General features: G+C 36.5%; 1 protein-coding gene and 1 long non-coding RNA gene across 7 annotated transcripts in view; one reads left to right on the top strand and one right to left on the bottom strand.

Annotated features, from left to right (window-relative positions):
- Nucleotides 1-12,173: 12,173 nt before the first annotated feature.
- Nucleotides 12,174-20,226, top strand: part of LOC149561882 (uncharacterized) — a 68,335-nt gene continuing 60,282 nt past the window's right edge. For 2 of the 5 annotated variants that reach the window (XR_016363872.1, XR_016363873.1), the window contains exons 1-2: nt 12,189-13,284; nt 17,116-17,264. This is a non-coding gene — a long non-coding RNA (uncharacterized LOC149561882). Of the gene's footprint in view, nt 13,285-17,115; nt 17,265-20,226 lie in introns of all 5 variants that reach the window. The other 3 variants (XR_016363876.1, XR_016363875.1, XR_016363874.1) reach the window with 3 other exon arrangements.
- LOC149561881 (uncharacterized) overlaps nt 18,589-20,226 on the bottom strand; it is a 79,303-nt gene continuing 77,665 nt past the window's right edge. For both annotated transcript variants that reach the window (XM_089825410.1, XM_089825411.1), the window contains exons 7-9: nt 19,927-20,058; nt 19,297-19,575; nt 18,589-18,930 (exon numbers count right to left, since the gene is read on the bottom strand). In XM_089825410.1, the coding sequence (XP_089681536.1) occupies nt 18,862-18,930; nt 19,297-19,575; nt 19,927-20,058 (480 nt within the window). In that variant the 3' untranslated portion in view covers nt 18,589-18,861. The remainder of the gene's footprint in view (nt 18,931-19,296; nt 19,576-19,926; nt 20,059-20,226) is intronic.

Genomic DNA, 20,226 nt, shown 5'->3' with positions numbered 1-20,226 from the left:
AAACCCAATACCAGGATACAAAAGATACAACATGTTGGATACAATTGATAAATTGTGTATTGTCTTTGATATTACACAAATGTCATACCATTATCAGTTAGTGTATGTCTAGCTCACTCAAATAGTGAAGATAGTTTTTTGTGTCTACCAAGCATTCTTATGTTTGCCTAGTTCAGAAGACAGTGTCCACCAAGTTCACTTGTGCATCGAAGGAAAGTCTGCAAAAGATGAGTGTAATTGAACTCACTCAATTAATGAAGAAAATATTGGATGGAACCAGTGTTAACTAAGCTCACTCGGTTATCAAAGGAATTTTCCAATTCGCAGTGTTAACCGAGCTTCACTTGGTCAAAATAGGGAAATCATTTCTGAGTTAGTGTCTACTGAGCTGGGTTGGCTAACGAAGGATTTTCTTATTTTGGCATATTAAGATTAAAGTATTTATCTATTGATTCTAGCCAACTGAGATGATGAATTTTAATTATTCTAAGTTGTTTCTAGCCAACTTGACAATATAAATGATATAAGTAGAAGGTCAAGTTGTGGGATAGAGTGTGCGAAAAAGGAATGAATGTGAATCAATTAAAGATTTGATAAATGCTTAGAAGAAGCGAATCTAGATATAAGAAGAATGTGTTTGAGGAGCTGAAAAGATACATTCGATCAGGAAAGATCATGTACAAGCCAGAATAGAGATATGTAATCAGCAATTCAGTTGCATCTAAATCAGGTCATTTCATAATTACTCTCTAACCATTGTAGCAGTGATCTAAATCTCTTCACAAAGTTGGCTTAATAGCTATTTATAAATCCTTTAACAAGGTGGCAATTCTATTGAATTGTCTAAAGACCTGTAACAAGGCCACTCTTAATAGGGTGATTAAATCCTCTAACAAGTTCACACCTAACAGTGTGTTTTGTAACCTTTAACAGGGTTGGCTCCTAACATGGCTCACTTCAGAAGAGTGAAAATCAGTAACTAGTTGCAATTGGTGGTTTTTCCCAAATTGGGTTTCCACGTTAAATCTTGGAGTCAAATATGTTCTTGCTATTTCTTTTATGCTTACAATTAAGTTAAGGTAATGATAATCACTAATAACATCTTAAGATCTGTAAAAGCTAATTCATTACTGAGTATATTCAGTATTTACTTAATTACACCATTTTATGTGTGTTTGTTGAGCATTAGCAATATTAAGCTTTTAGAGTTTATTTTGTACTGACATCTAAGGGATTTAAGATTTATTTTTGTAGTAACTGATTCACCCCTTCCCTCTCAGTTACTCCTCTTATATTTCCAACACAGCAAGGTCTAAGGATTAGCTAATTCCCATATTCAACCAAATTCAGCACAAAGACTATCTACACTTTAGGTTCTGCAGGGCCAAGGCAGGAGTACTTATAGGTTCTATTATGTGACTAGTTCCCAAAACCATAAATCTAAATCTATATTTAGCAGATGAAAACCCCTAAATCTTTTATGCTTATGCAAACAACATGGACATGAAATAGCTAATAAGATGACTCATGAACTTGATAAACTAAGTGAGGGAAAATCCTTTCAGCTCTTCAACATAAAAGGGAAAAGATATTGATTATAAGATTGATTTTAGCATAACCAAGACATGAACAACAAAACATATAGATCCTATAGCTGATCAATGTCTTATCTATTGTGCAATTCCACAAATTACTAACATGCATTTTTGGATATCAATGATACATCTCATGTATCAAGACTCTAGATCTATCCTATCACTTTGTGAATCATACATCTGCATCAAGATTGAACCTCATACTCAACCTATCCTTTCATGAAATCTGCAACCCCATTATGGTAAATCAAGCATTTACATGACTCTTGAATCATAAACAAAACATACCAAAACATACAACCTAAAATAAATTGCAATTGGATATGTGCTTTTTGTTCACAAATCACAAAAGAGTACAAACATCATAAACAAGAGACAAGAATTAGACTGAAGATAGACTTATTGCTGCATTTTATTCAATTCCTTGAAATAAATACATAAAAAGATGTACAAAAATGATTTATAAAACAACTGAATAGACTACGACTATATCTGTAATATCATTAAATGTTGTTCATACAAGAGAAATATTGGGCATGAATGGGGTGATCATAGCTAGAGCTCTGCTCAATAGTCTGGAAACAACCAACCATCAACAACCCTAGAGAAAGAGGAGAAGAAATTATAAAGAATGGAAGAAATCTTGGATTTGCTATGCTGATGCCATTTGTCCACCTCCATCTACTGATGAAAAACTTCTCTCTACTGTTTTCCTGTAACTAAAAATCAAATCCTATCATTCTGTTTAAAAAATATATTCAAGAATGTTATCAAAATGATCGAATCATATAACTTGATTTGCAAGGGGAAACAAAACAGCTGGTAAAAATCATGCCATATGGTTTTGAAGGCAAAATAATACTTTTAGGAGCATTTCCCCCAAATCTAGAGCCAACAAAATTCTCTATTTTCTTCTCAACTGATTCTAATGCTTAATGATGAAAAACACCTATTTTGCTGAGAATACCCCATAATTTACAACATTGAAGACCTGCACAAATTGTGACTTAGATTCGAAAAGTTCGTTTTCTCCCCTTTCTAATGGTATATTGCACTCCATATTTTAAATAAAAATGGTCCCTCTGGTGTGCATTTGAAAATTCCACGCCTGTGGCGATGAAAAAGACTTTTTAAATGTTGAAAATTTAAGAAATTTGATATAGTCAAAACTATACAACCTTTCAAATTCATTTTAAATTTTCAACTTCTTAAGAATGAGTGCTCAAAGATATTTCATTTTATCTTTTTAGACTTTTTCATTTCTACTTATTCCTCCAGTCCCTAGATGCCACATGTCAAATTCTCATTTGCCATCTCACACCTGGGCAAGACCCACATCTCCTTGGTGTAATTTCAAGAATATTTGAAATCTTTGACCTCCACTCTTTCCAACCAACATTTCCAGCGAGTAAGGAGGGAATGTTGGGGCCTCAGGCGCTCTTCTTCCACCAAGGCAACTACGACAAACACCTTAGACACCTTGTCAAACTCTCCTTCCTTCCCGACGCCATTCGCTAGATTGTTTCTGCCATTGAAGCTCATGCTCTCATTGCAACAAATAAAATCAAACATATGTATCACAACACCTGCAACTAAACATTAGTATGACCAAGCCGGCAAAATTTGCAGGTATGAGCTGAAATAGATTGACATTTAAGGCGGTGAAGGTCTCCTTCATGTATTTGACAAGTCATTTGCAAGTCGTGAACAGAGATATTCTGCAGTTTGGAAGGTTGTCTGCAGGTCATGAACAACTCATGGACAACTCGTGGATAGTGGGTGTCTACAGCTCGTGGATAGAGGGCGTTTGCAGCTCGTGAACAAAGGAGGTATTCAGCTGGACATGCGAGTTCATTCAATTTTGGAGGGACAAATGGTAATTTACCCACAAACACTTTGAGCTTCTCACAACCTAGTGGACCACCCACAGGAGGAAACTACACCTATGTGAATGCCAAGCAATATAAAAGAATAATTAGGCGGAGAAAGATATGAAAGTTTAAAAATGCAAAAAGAGGGAAGTTAGCAGCTTTACTTCCGAAGTCGATTCCACATACCTCAGACAACGCAAGGGAGGGAGAAATTGTTACTGTAGTTTTTTATTTTTCCTATTTTGCTAGGTTTTTCCTACACTTTTAATAATCTCGCTTAGGTTAATAAAGCATGTCTTATTAGGTGAATGGTTGCGAGGTGTCACCTTCCTACATGTGAGCATCCATTAGCTATCTTGGGAAGATATTTTGCTATCTTTAGTCTAATAGATGGTTGCTCCTCATTGGTTGGTGTTGCCACCTCCTCCCTCTTCCTAGCCTATATAAGCATGCTACCTGGCTTGTATTTGCATCTCTTATTTTTGCATCCTCTTAATGCTATTTTGCTTCCAGCATTTGCATTACTCTCTTGGAGACTAACTCTATGATGCTATTTTGATTTTGTATCATTTGCATTCATAGTTTAGATATTTACTCTTTGCACTAGTTTTCTGGGTTATTAATCTTTTCAGATTCTAACATGGTATCAGAGCTTTTCTATGTGCAAGAGTAGATTTTAGTTTCCTTATTTGAGAGATTCGGGGGGGGGGGAGGGGGGGGGGGCAAATAAACTTTATTGTAGTTTTTTGAAAAACGAAGTATGCTCTTCTCTTGCATCTTTGGATTCCTGAGAATCAGAAAAGTTTTGACAAAAACGGTTTTTCTCTGGGGTTTCAATCTCAAATCTGACAACCAACTTGCATATTTGGAGTTTTCAATCAGTTTTGCAGGTTCTAGCATACCATTGATGGACTTAGGAAGCTGATCCAACATTTGCATTTCGTATTCTGGTTGCTGGGGTCATTTTTTAATTTTTGGAGCTGTTTTTTACTGTTAAAGGCATCCAATTTACACTACAACAACATCTTCTGTACATCAAAAAGAAAAACTCTTTCTGGATTTTGTTCGCAGCCCCGAAAAACCATCTGGGTATCTTTTAGATTTTGCATGCAAGCTTTATATTTTGCAAAATCGAGCATGCAAAGCTACAACCATACCCCTCTCCATTGGCACTCGCAGATTTGAATGCAGTTTTCAAATGTCTCGTTCTTGCTCATACGGACTCCGATTTTGATGATTCTTGTTATGAACTTGGCTATTTTTTTGTGCTCTATCCACTAGTGGAGTTGTTTTTTGATTTTCATGCATGAATTCTTCAGAAATTGCAGATTCTCAGCCGTGACTGTGCACAGTTCTCGTTTTGGAAATTTCGGAGGATCATAAATTTCTCATATGACCTCGTATCGAGGCGATTCTTTTTTTGAAAGTGCATGATTTTTCGATTAAATTGCAGTGGTGCTATTTGTTTCCTTGATTATTGTGCCCAAGTTTCACTTCTAGCATATGCTCTTCATGAGGGTTTGTAATGCATTAAAATCAAGACCACTAAGTATTTTTTTCTAATGGTAGTTGTAAACGCACTAGAATAAAGTGCCAAATCATATTTCTTTGGAGGGGGGTTCTTTGATTAAGTAAAAAGGGGGTGGGGGGGGGGGGGGGAATTGTCGTGGCTGGGTTGTCTTCTTTCTAGCATTTCTTCTCTGCATTTCTTCATCATGGATCAAACAAATATGCCCATCCTAACTCCATACAATTATTTTGAGTGGAAATCACGCATGACAATTCACTTAAGGAAAGCTAGATTAAATAGGATAACTATGGGACTTGAAACTGAACCTGCTAAAGATGAAGATAAGCCTAAGTAGTTTAACAAATGTGATGAGGCATTTGGAACATTGTGTTTGTCTGTTTCTCTTTACTTGCTATTTCACATTGAGTCTTTGGATACACCAAATGAAGTATGGACAAAGCTAGAAACACTATTTGGCACACAAGATTCAATGAGGGGTCATATGTTGGAAAATGAATTAATAAGTTTGAGTCCAGGCAATTTCAACACAATCCAAGATTTCTTCACCAAATTGAAATCACTAAGGTTGCAGTTAAAACAATGTGGAATTGAAAAGAAAGATGAACAACTAATTCTTAGTATTCTCTCCAAGCTAAGTTCAGAATATTCTATGTTTGTCTCTACCTTCTATGCTACTAAGGGTGCACTTGGTACTCAATTCACCATGCCATCTTTAGATGATTTTGCTGTCAATCTCACTCGAGAACAGAACAAGCTAATCCAGATGGGCATTCTTAAGTGCTCTAAGTCACATGCCTTGGCTGCCAACCAAGACACAAAAGAACAACAAGGACAAAGTAGTAACAACATTAGTAAGGACAAGAAACAAAAGAATAACGAGGAGAAGAAAGATCAGATGCCAGTTTCTTCAAAAACAACTATTGATACACCATCTTCCAAGGGCGATAAGCCTAAGAAAGAAAAGGTCAAATGTGCTTATTGTAAAAGACTTGGTCATGATGAACATAAATGTTTGCAGAAACAACTTGATCACTTGACATACATTCTTGAGAAGAATAATATCAATGTTCCTGAGTCTATCAAACAAAGTTCTAATGAAGGGTCTAACAAGGAAAAAGAAAACAACAAGGGGAAAGGAAAGGGCAAGGCCCTTTTTGCAGTTGCTTCCTCACCATCCACTTGGGTTCTTGATTCGGGTGCTTCACACCAAATGGCTTCATCTAAGGAAGAACTTGCATCCTTGGAGCCGTGTACTATGCCTTCTATTTTGATGGGTGATAACACTCTTGTTGAGGTGTGTGGGAGAGGGTCTGTTAATGTGGGGGATGGTACATTCCATGATGTTCCTTATGTACCCTCATTGTCAACTAATCTCCAATTGGTACACCAGATCACTCACATAGGTTTAGGCAAGTGGGTTGAGTTCACTCTTAGTTCAGTGGAGATATGTGAATTGCACAATGATTCTACAGTTACAGTTGGGAGAGCAGATCATCAGTCACGACTCTATATGTTTTCTCACTTTGTTCCTGATCCTCCTTTGACTGTTTCACTCACTCACTTTAATGATATGAGCAGATTATGGCATGAGCGGTTTGGCCATCTTAACTTCCACTACTTGCATCAGCTTAACCAGCAGAGCATGGTCACAGGGTTGCCTTCTACTTTGACATTGGAGTCACTTGGAATACATGATAGATCTTCTGATGGGTCAGATTCACTTGAGCAGTCTTCTACCTCCACTTTTGATGCAGAGAATGATTTAGAGGACTCACCTCCTTCCTCTCCTAGTCATCATTTACAGGTTGATGATTCTCCTCTAGATTCTCCATCTTCTGGTCCACTTTGGGTTAGATAGACCTTGCAGTTTGCAGGTGATTGGGTTGGGGATCCATCAGACACCAAGCAGACTCGTTCACAATTCAAGGATGCTCTACATATCTTCATTGCTACTGCCTCAAATCCACAATCCTTTCATGAGGTTTCTGGTATTTCTGAGTGGGATATAGCTATGCAGGAAGAGTATAGTTCCTTGATAAGGAACCACACTTGGGATGTTGTCCGTTTTCCTAAGGGAAGAAAACTTGTTCGATGTAAGTGGATCTACCAAACAAAATTTGCAAGCTTTGCTGGGGGTGTGGGATGCTTCATCTTTTGGGGGGGCCTCTTCCTTTCACTTGGAGTCCTAATTTTCTTTGGGGAGTCTCTTTTCTCTCTCTTTTGGGGGAATTTTATGTACATGGGTACCTCATCAGGCTTGACTTGCTGGGACCCATTTCTACATCCACCTAAGCTTCGCTTATGGGGGGGTGTTAGTGTAGTTTTTTATTTTTCCTATTTTGCTAGATTTTTCCTACACTTTTAATAATCTCGCTTAGGTTAATAAAGCATGTCTTATTAGGTGAATGGTTGTGAGGTGTCACCTTCCTACATGTGAGCATCCATTAGCTATCTTGGGAAGATACTTTGCTATCTTTAGTCTGATAGATGGTTGCTCCTCATTGGTTGGTGTTGCCACCTCCTCCCTCTTCCTAGCCTATATAAGCATGCTACCTGGCTTGTATTTGCATCTCTTGTTTTTGCATCCTCTTAATGCTATTTTGCTTCCAGCATTTGCATTACTCTCTTGGAGACTAACTCTATGATGCTATTTTGATTTTGTATCATTTGCATTCATAGTTTAAATATTTACTCTTTGCACTAGTTTTCTGGGTTATTAATCTTTTCAGATTGTAACAGAAATAAATTTGAGGCTGACTGAAATCTCTAAAACAATTAAGCGGTTTGATAATATCAGAGATATTAATGGTAAAGGGAAGAAAGATAATTCTCAGGTGATAGACATAGTGGAAGATGGGCTACCAAATAATTACAACCCCACAAGGACACCTATGACGTGGTATCCAGACATCTTTGTGAACGATTTGGTAGCTATGAAGGAAAGGGTGTGGGCACTTGAAGAGAGGAGCCAAATAGAAAGTATCACAATGAAAAGAGTTACTGAGGATAACTAGAAATTGGCAGCGGAGGTCAAGTCACTTAGAGAACAAATTCAAAAATTGCAATTTAATATGGAAAAAGGAGAGTATGAATTAATATTGTTAAAGAAAGAAGTAGGAGAAAAGAGGATAGCAACAAGTACTACGGGAGGAGGAGAGGCTACAAAAGGAGACAAAAATCCGCAAATGAAAAATATACAAGATGCCATGGCCAATATGGAAATAAAAGAGAATCAACTCAAAGAACAAATCGAAGAAGTTAGATCATGGGCTAACATAGTAAAGGGACTAGCAAACACTCCTATTGACAACATAGAAAAACAAGTTCGGAGACAGATTAGAGAGGAAAAAGAAAGAAATGAGAAAGCAGCAAATATCATCATCAAAGGGTTATGAGACTATGGAGAACAGGAGAAAACAATGAATTTAGTTAAAGAATTCTTTAAAGACCAATTAGACTGGCATGGAACAACCATACAAGCACAAAGAATCAAAAAATGGACTAGAGGAGGCAAAGACAGACATGTTAGAGTGACAATGAGGAATACAAGAGATAAAAACAACATTTTTAGCAAGAGGAAGTTTCTTAGAGGCACACACATATATCTCGATGATGACCTCACCGTAACTCAGCAAGAAGAAAGGAGGAAGGAATGGGAAAAAGTGAAAACAACAAGAGAAAACGGCAAGTGGGCGTTTCTACAAAATGGCAAAGCCCAAATCAGTGACAAAATCACACATAATAAATAGGAACTTGGGCCCACCCAGGAACATTTAACTATAGTTAGCTGGAACTATAGAGGTTATCCTTGGAGAAGAGGACCCGGGTTAGGGCCGATAGCTAAAGATAATGACATCATTATGCTTATCGAGACTCATGAGCATGATGGATGTAGGGTTCCGAATTTTGAAGGGTATAAGAAGGTATCACTGTGGAACGAGAAGATAGATAATGGTAAGGGGCATGGAGGCATCACCGTTCTAATAAAAGAAACTTGGAGCAGATTTGTAAACTTAGAGAAAGAAGATGTAAACAAGCAGTATATTTGGATAAAAATAACAGAGAATCAAATTTCCACAAGGGTGGTTGTTTGTTACTTTGCCCCAAAAGACTAAAAAATGTATAAAAAGCATAGATTGGATCAAGAAGACCCATTCGCTGCACTCAAAAAAGACATAGCAGCCTTTAGCTCTTTAGGGGAAATAATGATAATAGGGGATTTCAATGCTAGAACAACAAACAACCAAACTCTCAATCTTAAGGAGAGTTACAATGAAAGTAGAGACCCAGTTTGGCTTGAAGAAGAAGGGACACAAAAATGGGAAAGATCTTCACAAGATAGCATGGGAAAGATTAATCATTTTGGTGCTGAATTACTAGGCTTATGCTGCCTATATAACATGGTCATATGTAATGGTTGGAAAAGTGGCCTAAATCAGGTGGAATCACATGCAAAAGATACAATGGACAAAGTGTTGTTGATTATGTAATATGCTCGCAAGAATATGTCGCAAAGATAATTAACTTTAAAGATCAACATATTGTCCCAAAAACTTGACAAAAGAGGAAGATGATTCTGATTGGCAAAGTTTTAATGACACAAGAAAACCATGCCACTTTCCAAAACTCTCTTTTGTGGCTGTCTAGGGTTCCGAGAAACCATCCCGAGTCTGATAAACAACATCTCATGGACAAGGATAATCTTGTTCTTACTATCATTAAAGCACTGAAGGAGTGTAAAAGATCTAGGACCACAAGAGAAGCCAAGAACACTTTTTCAGCCAATCCATGATTTGATGAAGAATGCAAAACAACAAAAAGAAATTGGAAAAAGAACATAAATAGAGAAAGTAGAAAGGAGTATGATCAGCTGATTAAAAAGAAGAAAGAAGATTATGTAAACAAGAGAAGAATCGAGTTGATTGATCTTGGTAAAAACAGCCCCAGAAAGTTTTGGAGAGAGCTACAACAGAGAAAAACTCAGATAGAGAACAACATAACAGGAACCAAATGGCTGGAATATGCCAAGACTCTCTAAGAGTGTGATCTAGGAGAACGTAGAACCATGGAAACAGAGACTACAGGGGAGTTATTCAGCGAAAAAGATATTATTCAAGGCATAAGGAGGTTACCTGCTGGTAAAGCGCAAGATATAGATGGGCTTCAAACTAAATATTTAAAATGGGGTGCTGAAACCCTCACACCATACATCACTAAAATTTTCAACAGTGTCAATAGAGAAGGTTTCCCTATAAAATGGACAACAAGTGTGGTGATCCCACTCCACAAAAGTGGAGATATAAACAATCCTTCTAATTATCGAACCATCATGATCAATCCACTATTTGGCAAGTTATTTGGCAGCTTGGTAGAACAAAAAATCAGCAACTGGGCTGAAACAGAAGGCAAACGTGCAAAAGGGCAAGCAGGCTTTAGACCAAAACACTCTACTATAGATAATGACATCACTCTTAGACACTTGATTGAGAAAGTTTGGGACACTCCAGGGAACGAGGCTTTTTGTTGTTTCGTGGACTTTAAAAAAGCATTTGACACAGTGCGACGTAATAAATTATGGGATCGAATGGAAGAGTTGGAAGTTCCTAAAGAACTTAGGTCAGCGGTTTACAGATTATATGAGCAAGTCAAAGCTAAAATCAGAACGATAGAAGGGCTATCAGAAGATTTTGACAGCAACATCGTGGTTAAGCAAGGGTGTCCGCTTTCTCCAACATTATTTGGGCTCTATATTGACAAGTTAGAAGAGTGGATAAACAAGACCAATGGTGAGGGGGTGCAGCTGGCCCACTTTGTGATAAGATTGCTCTTATATGCAGATGATCTCATAATTCTTGCTAAAACAGCTAAAGGTTTGAAAGAGCACTTGACAGCACTAGAAATTTTTTGTCATGAAGTAGGAATGCAAGTTAACACTAGCAAAACCAAAATTATGATCTTCTCACTGAAGAAGAATAGGGGCATACAAGACGAGTTTCTGTTTGAAAATAGCCCACTTGAGATTGTGGAAGAGTACAAATACTTAGGCATCGATTTTCATAACAAACTCAACTGGGATACTTGCAGATCAAAAAGGATCCAAGGGGGCTGGAAGGCGTTATACTTGTTACAAAACAAGTGCAAGAACGTAGAATTATGGGATTGGATGACCATGAAAACTCTTTTTGGTTTGCTGGTCACTCCGGTTATTCTATACAGATGTGAAGTGTGGGGAGGTAGTATGTCCGAACAGAAATGGCGGCAAGTAGAAAGAATTCAAAAACACTTCATCACATGCAATCTTAAAGTCAAGACCACGGTTCCGTATGAGATCCTTTTGGCGGAGGTGGGTTCCTTTCCATTAGAAGCCATTGCTTTGGTCCGGATGATAAGCTATTTAAAGAAAATCCAAGGCCTGGAAACACATCGTTGGCCCAAGTTGATCATAGAGGAAAAACTTGTAAGGCGAAAAAGCACATGGATGAAGCAAAATGACAAATGGATGCGAAAATGGGATATCAACATCCAAACTTGCCCGGATAACATTATAGAAATAAAGAATTTTGTCAATGAAAAATTCTGCAATATACTGTTGACAAGACACATAGGGCGAAAAAAATCTTATTACATTAAAGAATTTAATCCCACTTCTAGTCACGATGAAAAGGCCTATATAAGAGCACCTATTAACTGGAAAGCAAAAATGTTGATGGCACAACTTAGAACTAGTTCACATTAGCTGCGATGTGAAACTGGTCGGTGGCAAGTTCCAAAGGAAGAGTGGGCAGACAGAACATATTTATTTTGTAATATGGGAACAGTCGAGACAGAGCAACACTTTGTCAAGGAGTGCCTGGCTTACAATGACATCGGATCTAATTATACAAAAATACTACAGAACAAAGATTTCAACTATTTATTCGAGGAAGATCAAGTGAAGAGAGCAGCGGATTTGATTACCAAACTTCAGAGAAGGAGAGACAAGTTAACCAAAACTCTACAACTGACTAGTTCTGCTCTTGACTCAGGAGGGTGATTGCATGGGTCCCATAGACTACTTTAGTCTCGTGGACGTTATTAAAATCTATCATATCATATCATATCTTATGAACTCATGATCTTATGAATTCGATCATGGTTTCAACCGTAAGCTTCATTTTCCCTCCTCCCAATCGCACACTGATCGTAGCATCTCAACTCTCCATATTAGCCTTCCTGACTATGCAATTTTTCGTAGGATCGCAACTCCACACACCAAGCCCTTACGAACTTACGACTGGCCTCCATCATGTGCCATGTGTCAGCTTTGTTCCTTTATGATTTGGGTCGAAATTACCCTTGTCGCCTCCAGTTTGCCGGATGGGCCCCTCCACGCGTGACCAAACATTGTGTCTGAAAGCATTGTGTCTTTTAAGAAACTTACCTTTGACGTGCTCGTGCATAAAAACACCACAAGAGAGATCTACATGAGCCATGTGGGGTAAATCCACCTTATTTCTTAGCCCTATACGTTCTAGCTTCCAACCCCACCAATGCATATCATTAGCACACCCACATTGTTCAGGGTGAGAAGAAATACAAGCCATCAGTTTGCATGGATTCCCTTTGTCCTTCACCCCTCTCTATATCAGCAGCTTTGGATTTCTTCTGCAGTCATCTCACGTCTAACCAGACTTTGAACTACCTTCTCCCATATAGCCTTCTTGAGTGTAATCGACAATCCCAAGTTGGATGTTCCCCTTACACGCTCGAGCTTATCCTCAAACAAGTGTTGACTTACATGGCTCTTTGTGTTTGATTTGTACTTCTCCAAAAAGGAAGGAAAATGTTAAGATGCCATATCAATTTTAGAGAGGTCAATGGCCCGTAAGCATGAGGAAGCCAATTTACCATGTTTCCATAGTGGCCTAGCTGAAGTCTGCGCATATTCATGTCAAAAGTTTGAGACTCAAGCCTATATCGTAACTAATACGTGATTCTCATATGCAGGGGAATGCACAAAGTTGAAATTAGTGCAATAATTACTGCATAGAGCTCCACGTAAGATGTTCATTTTCGTCCTTTGTTGTATAGATCTTATGCAAATAGTGGTTTCGATATATTTCCAACCATATCAGAGGTGATCTTATACAATAAGTGTAGAATGCCATTTTATACAACTCGGGCACCGATTTCATGGTAAAGATCACCACTCAGGTGTGGACTCTACACAAATGCTAGCATTTCCAAATTTGAAAATGGCTCCCACTGTCTGTAAACACAACATCATCATGAGTTCAACAATGAACAGGTACACATCCCATTTAATGTATTAACTTCTACCTACACATACGACTTCTGGGAAGATAGATTTAAAAATGAATTCATCTTTATAAATACCAAATAGTAAAAGATTGTTGTAATCACTATTGCAGGCAATTTTGGCAAAGCTAGTACTGTTGCAGGTCTAAGCAACTGATACACCCATCTCAAAATATAAAACCCCCAACTTTAATCAGACATGCACTTCACTTGCCCTTTGTGTTAAATCATACTTCAATGAAATGTCTCTTTCTATCGTCAGCACATCTTCTCTTGAAAGCAAATCACTTTGGCATATTTAACTCCTTTTATCATTTCACAAATTATCTAATCCTACACATTTGTTGGGTCTCAAATGATGATATGCATATGGTGAAACATTGTAACAATTAGAATCATCATAAAACCCCACAAACATCTCAAATACTCATAGCATCCTAGCAATCTGATGAAATCAATTGGGCCCCAAAGTGGGTCCAGCTAAAAAACATTTCGAACTGAAACACCTAATTTCTTAAATTGGTCCACTGAACTCATCATACTGATTTGATTCAAAATCCATCACTGCCTGAAGACTTTAAAGCTCATCTTAATACTTTCAGCAAACTATGATCTTCTGCCCAGAAAGCCTCTGAGCCAGCTTTAAAAAATGACTAAAACTAACTATCTGACCCTGAAAATAAGCACATTGATTTTCCATTCCACATTCTCTTACCCTGTCAGATTTTGTGTCATGATGACATCTAGGTCAAAAGATACCGACCATCAAAATTGCCTTCATGAAATTACCTGCAAACAAATATGTCAAAAAACAATTTTAAACTAGCTTCTACATTATTTTCTCCGAGTTCATTATCTAATTGTTCTAGTCACTTTACATTCCCTAACCTTAGCCTTAAATGTTCCTAGCATGTTTCATAACTTTCATTACCATGACTCTCGTGAAGTGCCATAGTTGTCTTTCTTTACCCTGCAATCTCTGCTTACTATACGTTGCCACACATCTCTACTCACTATCCTTGAGCATAATCAATAATAGTTAAAGCACTAACAAAAGGCACTTCTATCCTTACAAAACAATGGAACGTGAAATTATTAGTTAATCTTTTATGCCCATGTCTTTACACCACACTTTCTCATATACTTATGACTAAATGACTGTTCACCTTTTTTGTTTGGTAGTATTCATTCATAACATTGATTGTCCTCTTATAAACATTCTTCACATTTGTGACTTCCCATGTCATTTATGCCCATTCATGCCCTCTATCCTTGCTCCTTTTCCTTTAGACTGTGCATTCCTTGTGGACTATCCTTTAATGTGGCCTTTTCAAAATTGTTGGAAAATTATCTCTTTTAATTGCTCTTTGCTTTTGTACTGCATACTATGTTGGTGTCTTTGTGGTGCATTGTTAACCTTAATCTACATGCTTGAACTATCATCTGTCCTTTATCCATAACGTCATTTATCTAAGTCTTCTAACATGCTCTTTATGGTTTCATGATACCTGTGACTTTCATACCTTATTGATTGTCTTTGGGATTGATATACATTTCACGACTGTCTTTGTGTTTCACACTCTTCTCTGTTAATGCCTTTTGAGAGACAATTTCCTAAATTGTCCTCACCTCCATCTTCTATCCCTCATTATCTCCATCTTTTTCCATAAACTTTGTCCCATGTCTTACTGTTATTATAAATTTGGATTGCAAAATCATGATCAAACTGTCATATGTCTTTAGGTTGTATTATGCTTGTCCACATATAGTATCTTGACACTTCTCTAGGCATACGAAACTGTCACACTCTCTTAGGTCTGCCTTCCATGAGCATGTGAGGAATTTGTTGACTTCTCACTATCATATACTTGTGGCTTCTAGCATTGTGGCTTCTTTAGGCCATCATCAACACCTCACATTTGCAATCATTGTACACAATCATCTTCTTGTAGAACTACCACATGTCACTAAACTGTGTTGTGTGCATCATGTTCTTTTGATATTTTATATAACTATATATTCTTTTGAAAGGACTTGGCCCTCTCTTGTTGGGCCACTACCTAACATCCCCTGCCAACCCCTCATAGGATTGTCATTTAATGACTTTCATTAATGTCATAAACCCTCAGGTTTATACCTTATGCCCACTTATATCTGCTATGTTGATGGTTGTAACATCACTCCCATAACCACAAAAAATGTCATGTGATAAGGACCTCCAACTCTCAGTCAACTATTCTAAATGACTATACCTTGAGTTTTTCATGAATTTTCATACCCTATAATTTGTCTCATAATCATCCATTATTTGTTAACTAATCCTTCATTTTGTCCTTATCATAATGGACTCCTTGGTTACTGTCACACTTTCTCATATCGTTTCAATGTTGCTTCCTTAATCTTTTTTCATAAACTGTCATGATAAGGTTTGGCTTGTTTGTTAATACAAACGTCATAAGTCCACATGTCACATTTCCTCCTTTTGCACTTAAATAATAATCCGTTAGGATTGCAACAAGAATTGACAAATTGAAAATTTCATAATCTCTAATGCTTCATCTTGGAAGGTAGGCAATACAAACATTTGATTCAACAAACCACATAAAACAGGTAGCACCCTTTTAATGCCACTCATACAGAAAGAAAATTGAACACCTGGAATTGAAGATTGCTTTCTATGGCCTAGCAAGAAATTGATTTAAGAATATAGTGCCTTCATTGTATAGGCACTAGGCATTGACAACCTGAAAAAAATACAGTAACACCTGAAGATAAATATCCAAACTAATCACTGCCCAGGTTGTTGTCAGTGATCACTTTGGATATTTATCGTCACGTATTTTTTTTAAACAAATCATGTTGGTCGAACTTTCGACCAAAGCATCTACCTAGATATTGTTGTGGGTTTGGCATCCTAGTCGATTGAGGGAGCCATTTCGATCACGCTTGGTCAAAAGTTCGACAAACCTTCTTGCAATCAAGGGAGGTCATTTTTGACCAAAGTTTGGTCGAAAGTTTGACTAAGGCTAATCAAGATTGGTCGAACTTTTGACCAAAGCATCGACTAGGATGTTGTCATGGGTTTGGCATCTTGGTTGATCGAGGGAGCCATTTCAATCAATTTGGGTCAAAATTTTGATGGACCTTCTTGTAAACAAGGGAGACTATTTTCTACCAAATTTTGCGTCGATATTTCGACATTAACTTGGATTGATCGAAGTTTCGACGAGGAAAATGATGACAAACCAATTTGTAGATCATTCGACCAACATGAGTAGAAAATTCAACCAATTTTCATCGAAAAATGAGGCCAATTCTACTAGTTCTCCTATCCCTCCCAATCAGGGGTAGTGAGTTGTGCTTCCACCTCCTAAGGTATTTGATTAACAAAAGGTGCATGTGTTGAACTCATCCTTGAGTCTTATAAAAGAAGACTTCCTAACCTTCATTTCTCATGTGCAATTGAAGATTAAAGTTATAATGTTGAATTTTCTCTAGAGATATTGTGCATCATTTTTATTGAGATCATTTCTTTTGCTTAGTTCATATAGATTACTTGCATTATTATTTTCAATCATCTAGATTTATACATTCTACTACATACAAAAGACCCAAAAAAATAGTTTAGATTTGGATTCATACTAAATCCTTCATTTCAATAGTGACTAGTCACTGAAAAAGATTCAAAATCTGAGAGCTACATGCTCATTTTGACGAGAAGGCGACAGGTCACTTTCTCATGATTTCTTTTTGCATATTATTTAATAGCCGATTTTACTAACCATGGATTTAAAGACTTATTAAGGCGTTGTGTTTACAGATACATGAACAATTTCCACACACACAATATGTTCTCTGACTTGGATGAGAACTTCAACACCCTTGTCAATTATTTTGTCAAGGATATGCATTTTGTTGGTACCACTTCACAATTTTTCCAGCAAGAGAACAACAAGGGCTCAAGTGAAGGTGATGATGACAACTCCAAGACTATATAAGTTTCTGGATGATGATTATTTGAGAGAGCTCTCTAAACCTCTATCATCCAAATACAAGGGAAATAAGGCTCAATCCTTTGGCCTTATTATTTTCTATTTTGATAAGTTTGGTCTTATTGTCTTGCATAGCTCTGAAAACTTTATACTCTATGTTAATCATGCCTTTTGATGATATTTAGTATTACAACAAACTATGAGACTCTTTGGTTATACTATAATTTAAGGGTGAACAAAATGTTACATATGTTGTTTATGATTAGTAAGGTAGGCTTTTTTTACATTGAAAAAGGGGATAGATTGATGTGCTAATTTTTATTTTTTATTATTTGTTTGATGACAGAAGCTCTCCCTCTTAATTTTAACATTGGGTCAACCCCTGTGTTTTGTTGCTTTTATATAAATAATAATATATTGAATTATAAAAAAATTAAGCCTAACAATCTTCAAACATTTATATATAATATATTTTCACTTACTCAAAAATTTCATACTTCTTTCACAAAGGATGATAATGAAACACACTTTATAGAGGGTATTTATGTAACATTTTTTTCCTCTTTCAAAAACTATTCCTTAAACACTCATTGCATGCTTTCATACTTCTCAAACAATTTTAGGTTCTCACTAATGGATTTTTTAGTGTTCTTTTTGGTATTCTTAAGATTTAGTTTCATTTCTTAGATTGTTTCTTCCACTTCCATTATTTTGGCATCTTATGATTATTTTTATTTCTCATATTATTTCTTCCAATTTCACCATGTTAATATTGTGATCTTGAGAGGACTCATGCCACATACATTATTTCAAGCATATATAACAATGTGCTCTACTTATTATTATTAGTCCATAATTAGATATTTACATTAATTAAACAAGCAATTTATTATTTAAGTCATAGTTGTGCATTGTTAGTAATTACTATGACATTTGTTGATATGCATGAGAATAATAGTTGTTATTGTGGTTGTTACCCTTGATATATATATATATATATATATATATATATATATATATATATATATATATATAATTGATTGACAATCCACATAAACTAAATGTATTGCATTAAAGCCTGTATCTTCTACATTTGAGCTTATAAATATAACTTACCAAATAGTTGGGATTCTTTGCATAAAAAGTTCCGACCTTGTAAAGTAAAACTCATTCTTCAAGATTTTAGAGGATGCTCCTATATCACAAATTTCCTTAGAATGTCTTTATAACATCTAGATTCCTAGGTAAAGAGACAATGGGAATTTCATCGAGGGAAACCTTTCAATATTTTCACATTCGAATGAAATGGGCAACAGATCATTATCATTGCTTGCAAAAGTGAAGTGAGACGCTATAAGAATCATCTTTCAAGGGACAAATTTCAATTTCAATTCTGAAAGCAAGTACAATGAAGTAAGCATAAAGGTGATACTCCATCTTCATAATGAAATTTCCAACTTGTCTCGTGATTGAAAATTAAATAGCATTGTGCAGTAAGAACAAACAATATGCTGGGTATTGTCGACTCATCACAATACAAAGATAGGACGACAATCATAGGCAACTTGAAATTTTCATGGCGTCGAATAGCAACTAACAAAATTCTGGGCAATGTCAATTCTCTGATGCAATTTTGACTTTACCTGCAAAGTACCAGCGGAAGACAATAATTATAAGAAAGCATCGGCATTAGGTATCTACCAAGATAAAAACTATGTATTCTTGTGATCAATGATAGCCATATTAATGCACAATTTTTTTCTGTTGCTGGTGACAGCGGAATTGCAGTCAAGAAAACTATTTGATTGGAGAAACACACTGAAACCAATGAGCTCATGAAGTGGATACTTGTGTTGGACACTGAACATAAAATCACTGATGAAACTATCCAACAACATAGTGAAAAGTTGTGATCAACTCACATGTACAGAACATCATAGATCTAAGATAAGGGCTTAAAAAAGTAAAGCACAACTATCATTCCATGTGATCATTGTTTTATCACATACCTTTTTTTTCCGTTCAGGAGTACGATCCACTTTATCTACTGGAATATCTGAGCAATTTTGTGATTTCTCTACTGCTGAAGATGACCTTTTGTATATACCATCAATAGAGTCCGGATTGCTTCTACAAGAGGTCACGTCCCTGTTATGACTGTTATTAGTAGTATCAATTGATAAATGACCACCTACTTTAGGATGATATTCATCTAAATCATGCAGCTGTGCATAGCAATTAGCTGCCTTAATCATCTCAGCATTCACATTCATAAGATCCTCTATAACCTGCAAATAATGCATTCAAATAGCACAATAATTGTTCACGATTCTGTCAATAATTCTGAGAAAACTGATTACACAGACAAGAAACTAATCAATGTATCAAAAAGAACTGCATTCTGAATCAGACACTACCAAGTCATTTAAAATAGGATCATTAAATTGATATTCACAGAACCCTAAACCGGATGATCTGGTTTGGAATGCATAAGAACGAAAAAATCAGGAATGTAGGTCCCAAAATGCAATGAGGAAAACGGGAGTCCTGATACTAGAATTGTGCATGACCAGATTAAGGAAGAACTTTCCAAAAGAATTAAAAATACAGGAGGGAATCTTTGAGCTCAACACACACACCTTGCTATGACGTTCCAAATTCATTGTAAGAATTTGATTATCTTCATTTATCATCTTCAGTGATTTGAGTGCCTGATCTTTCTCCTTTGCATTATTCTCGCACTCATCCATCAACTGTGAAATTGCTGCAGCCTGAAAATCATCTATGATCAAATACTCTCAATAGTAGTTCTCTTCCACACACGAAAGAAGAAACTTTTGGGTTTGCATCATCAGTTAAAAGCTCTTCTTTATTCATTGTAGTCCTTAAGAAACATGGTATGAACGTGCAGATACATATTTATGCGTAGCAGGGGCTCT

The sequence above is a fragment of the Cupressus sempervirens genome, chromosome 4 (assembly GCF_028749045.1).
Source record: "Cupressus sempervirens isolate cs-2001-9-10 chromosome 4, ASM2874904v1, whole genome shotgun sequence".
Classification (NCBI taxonomy): Eukaryota; Viridiplantae; Streptophyta; class Pinopsida; order Cupressales; family Cupressaceae; genus Cupressus; species Cupressus sempervirens.
Note: the sequence above shows the minus strand (reverse complement) of the source record. Positions and strands in the feature narration are given on the sequence as shown.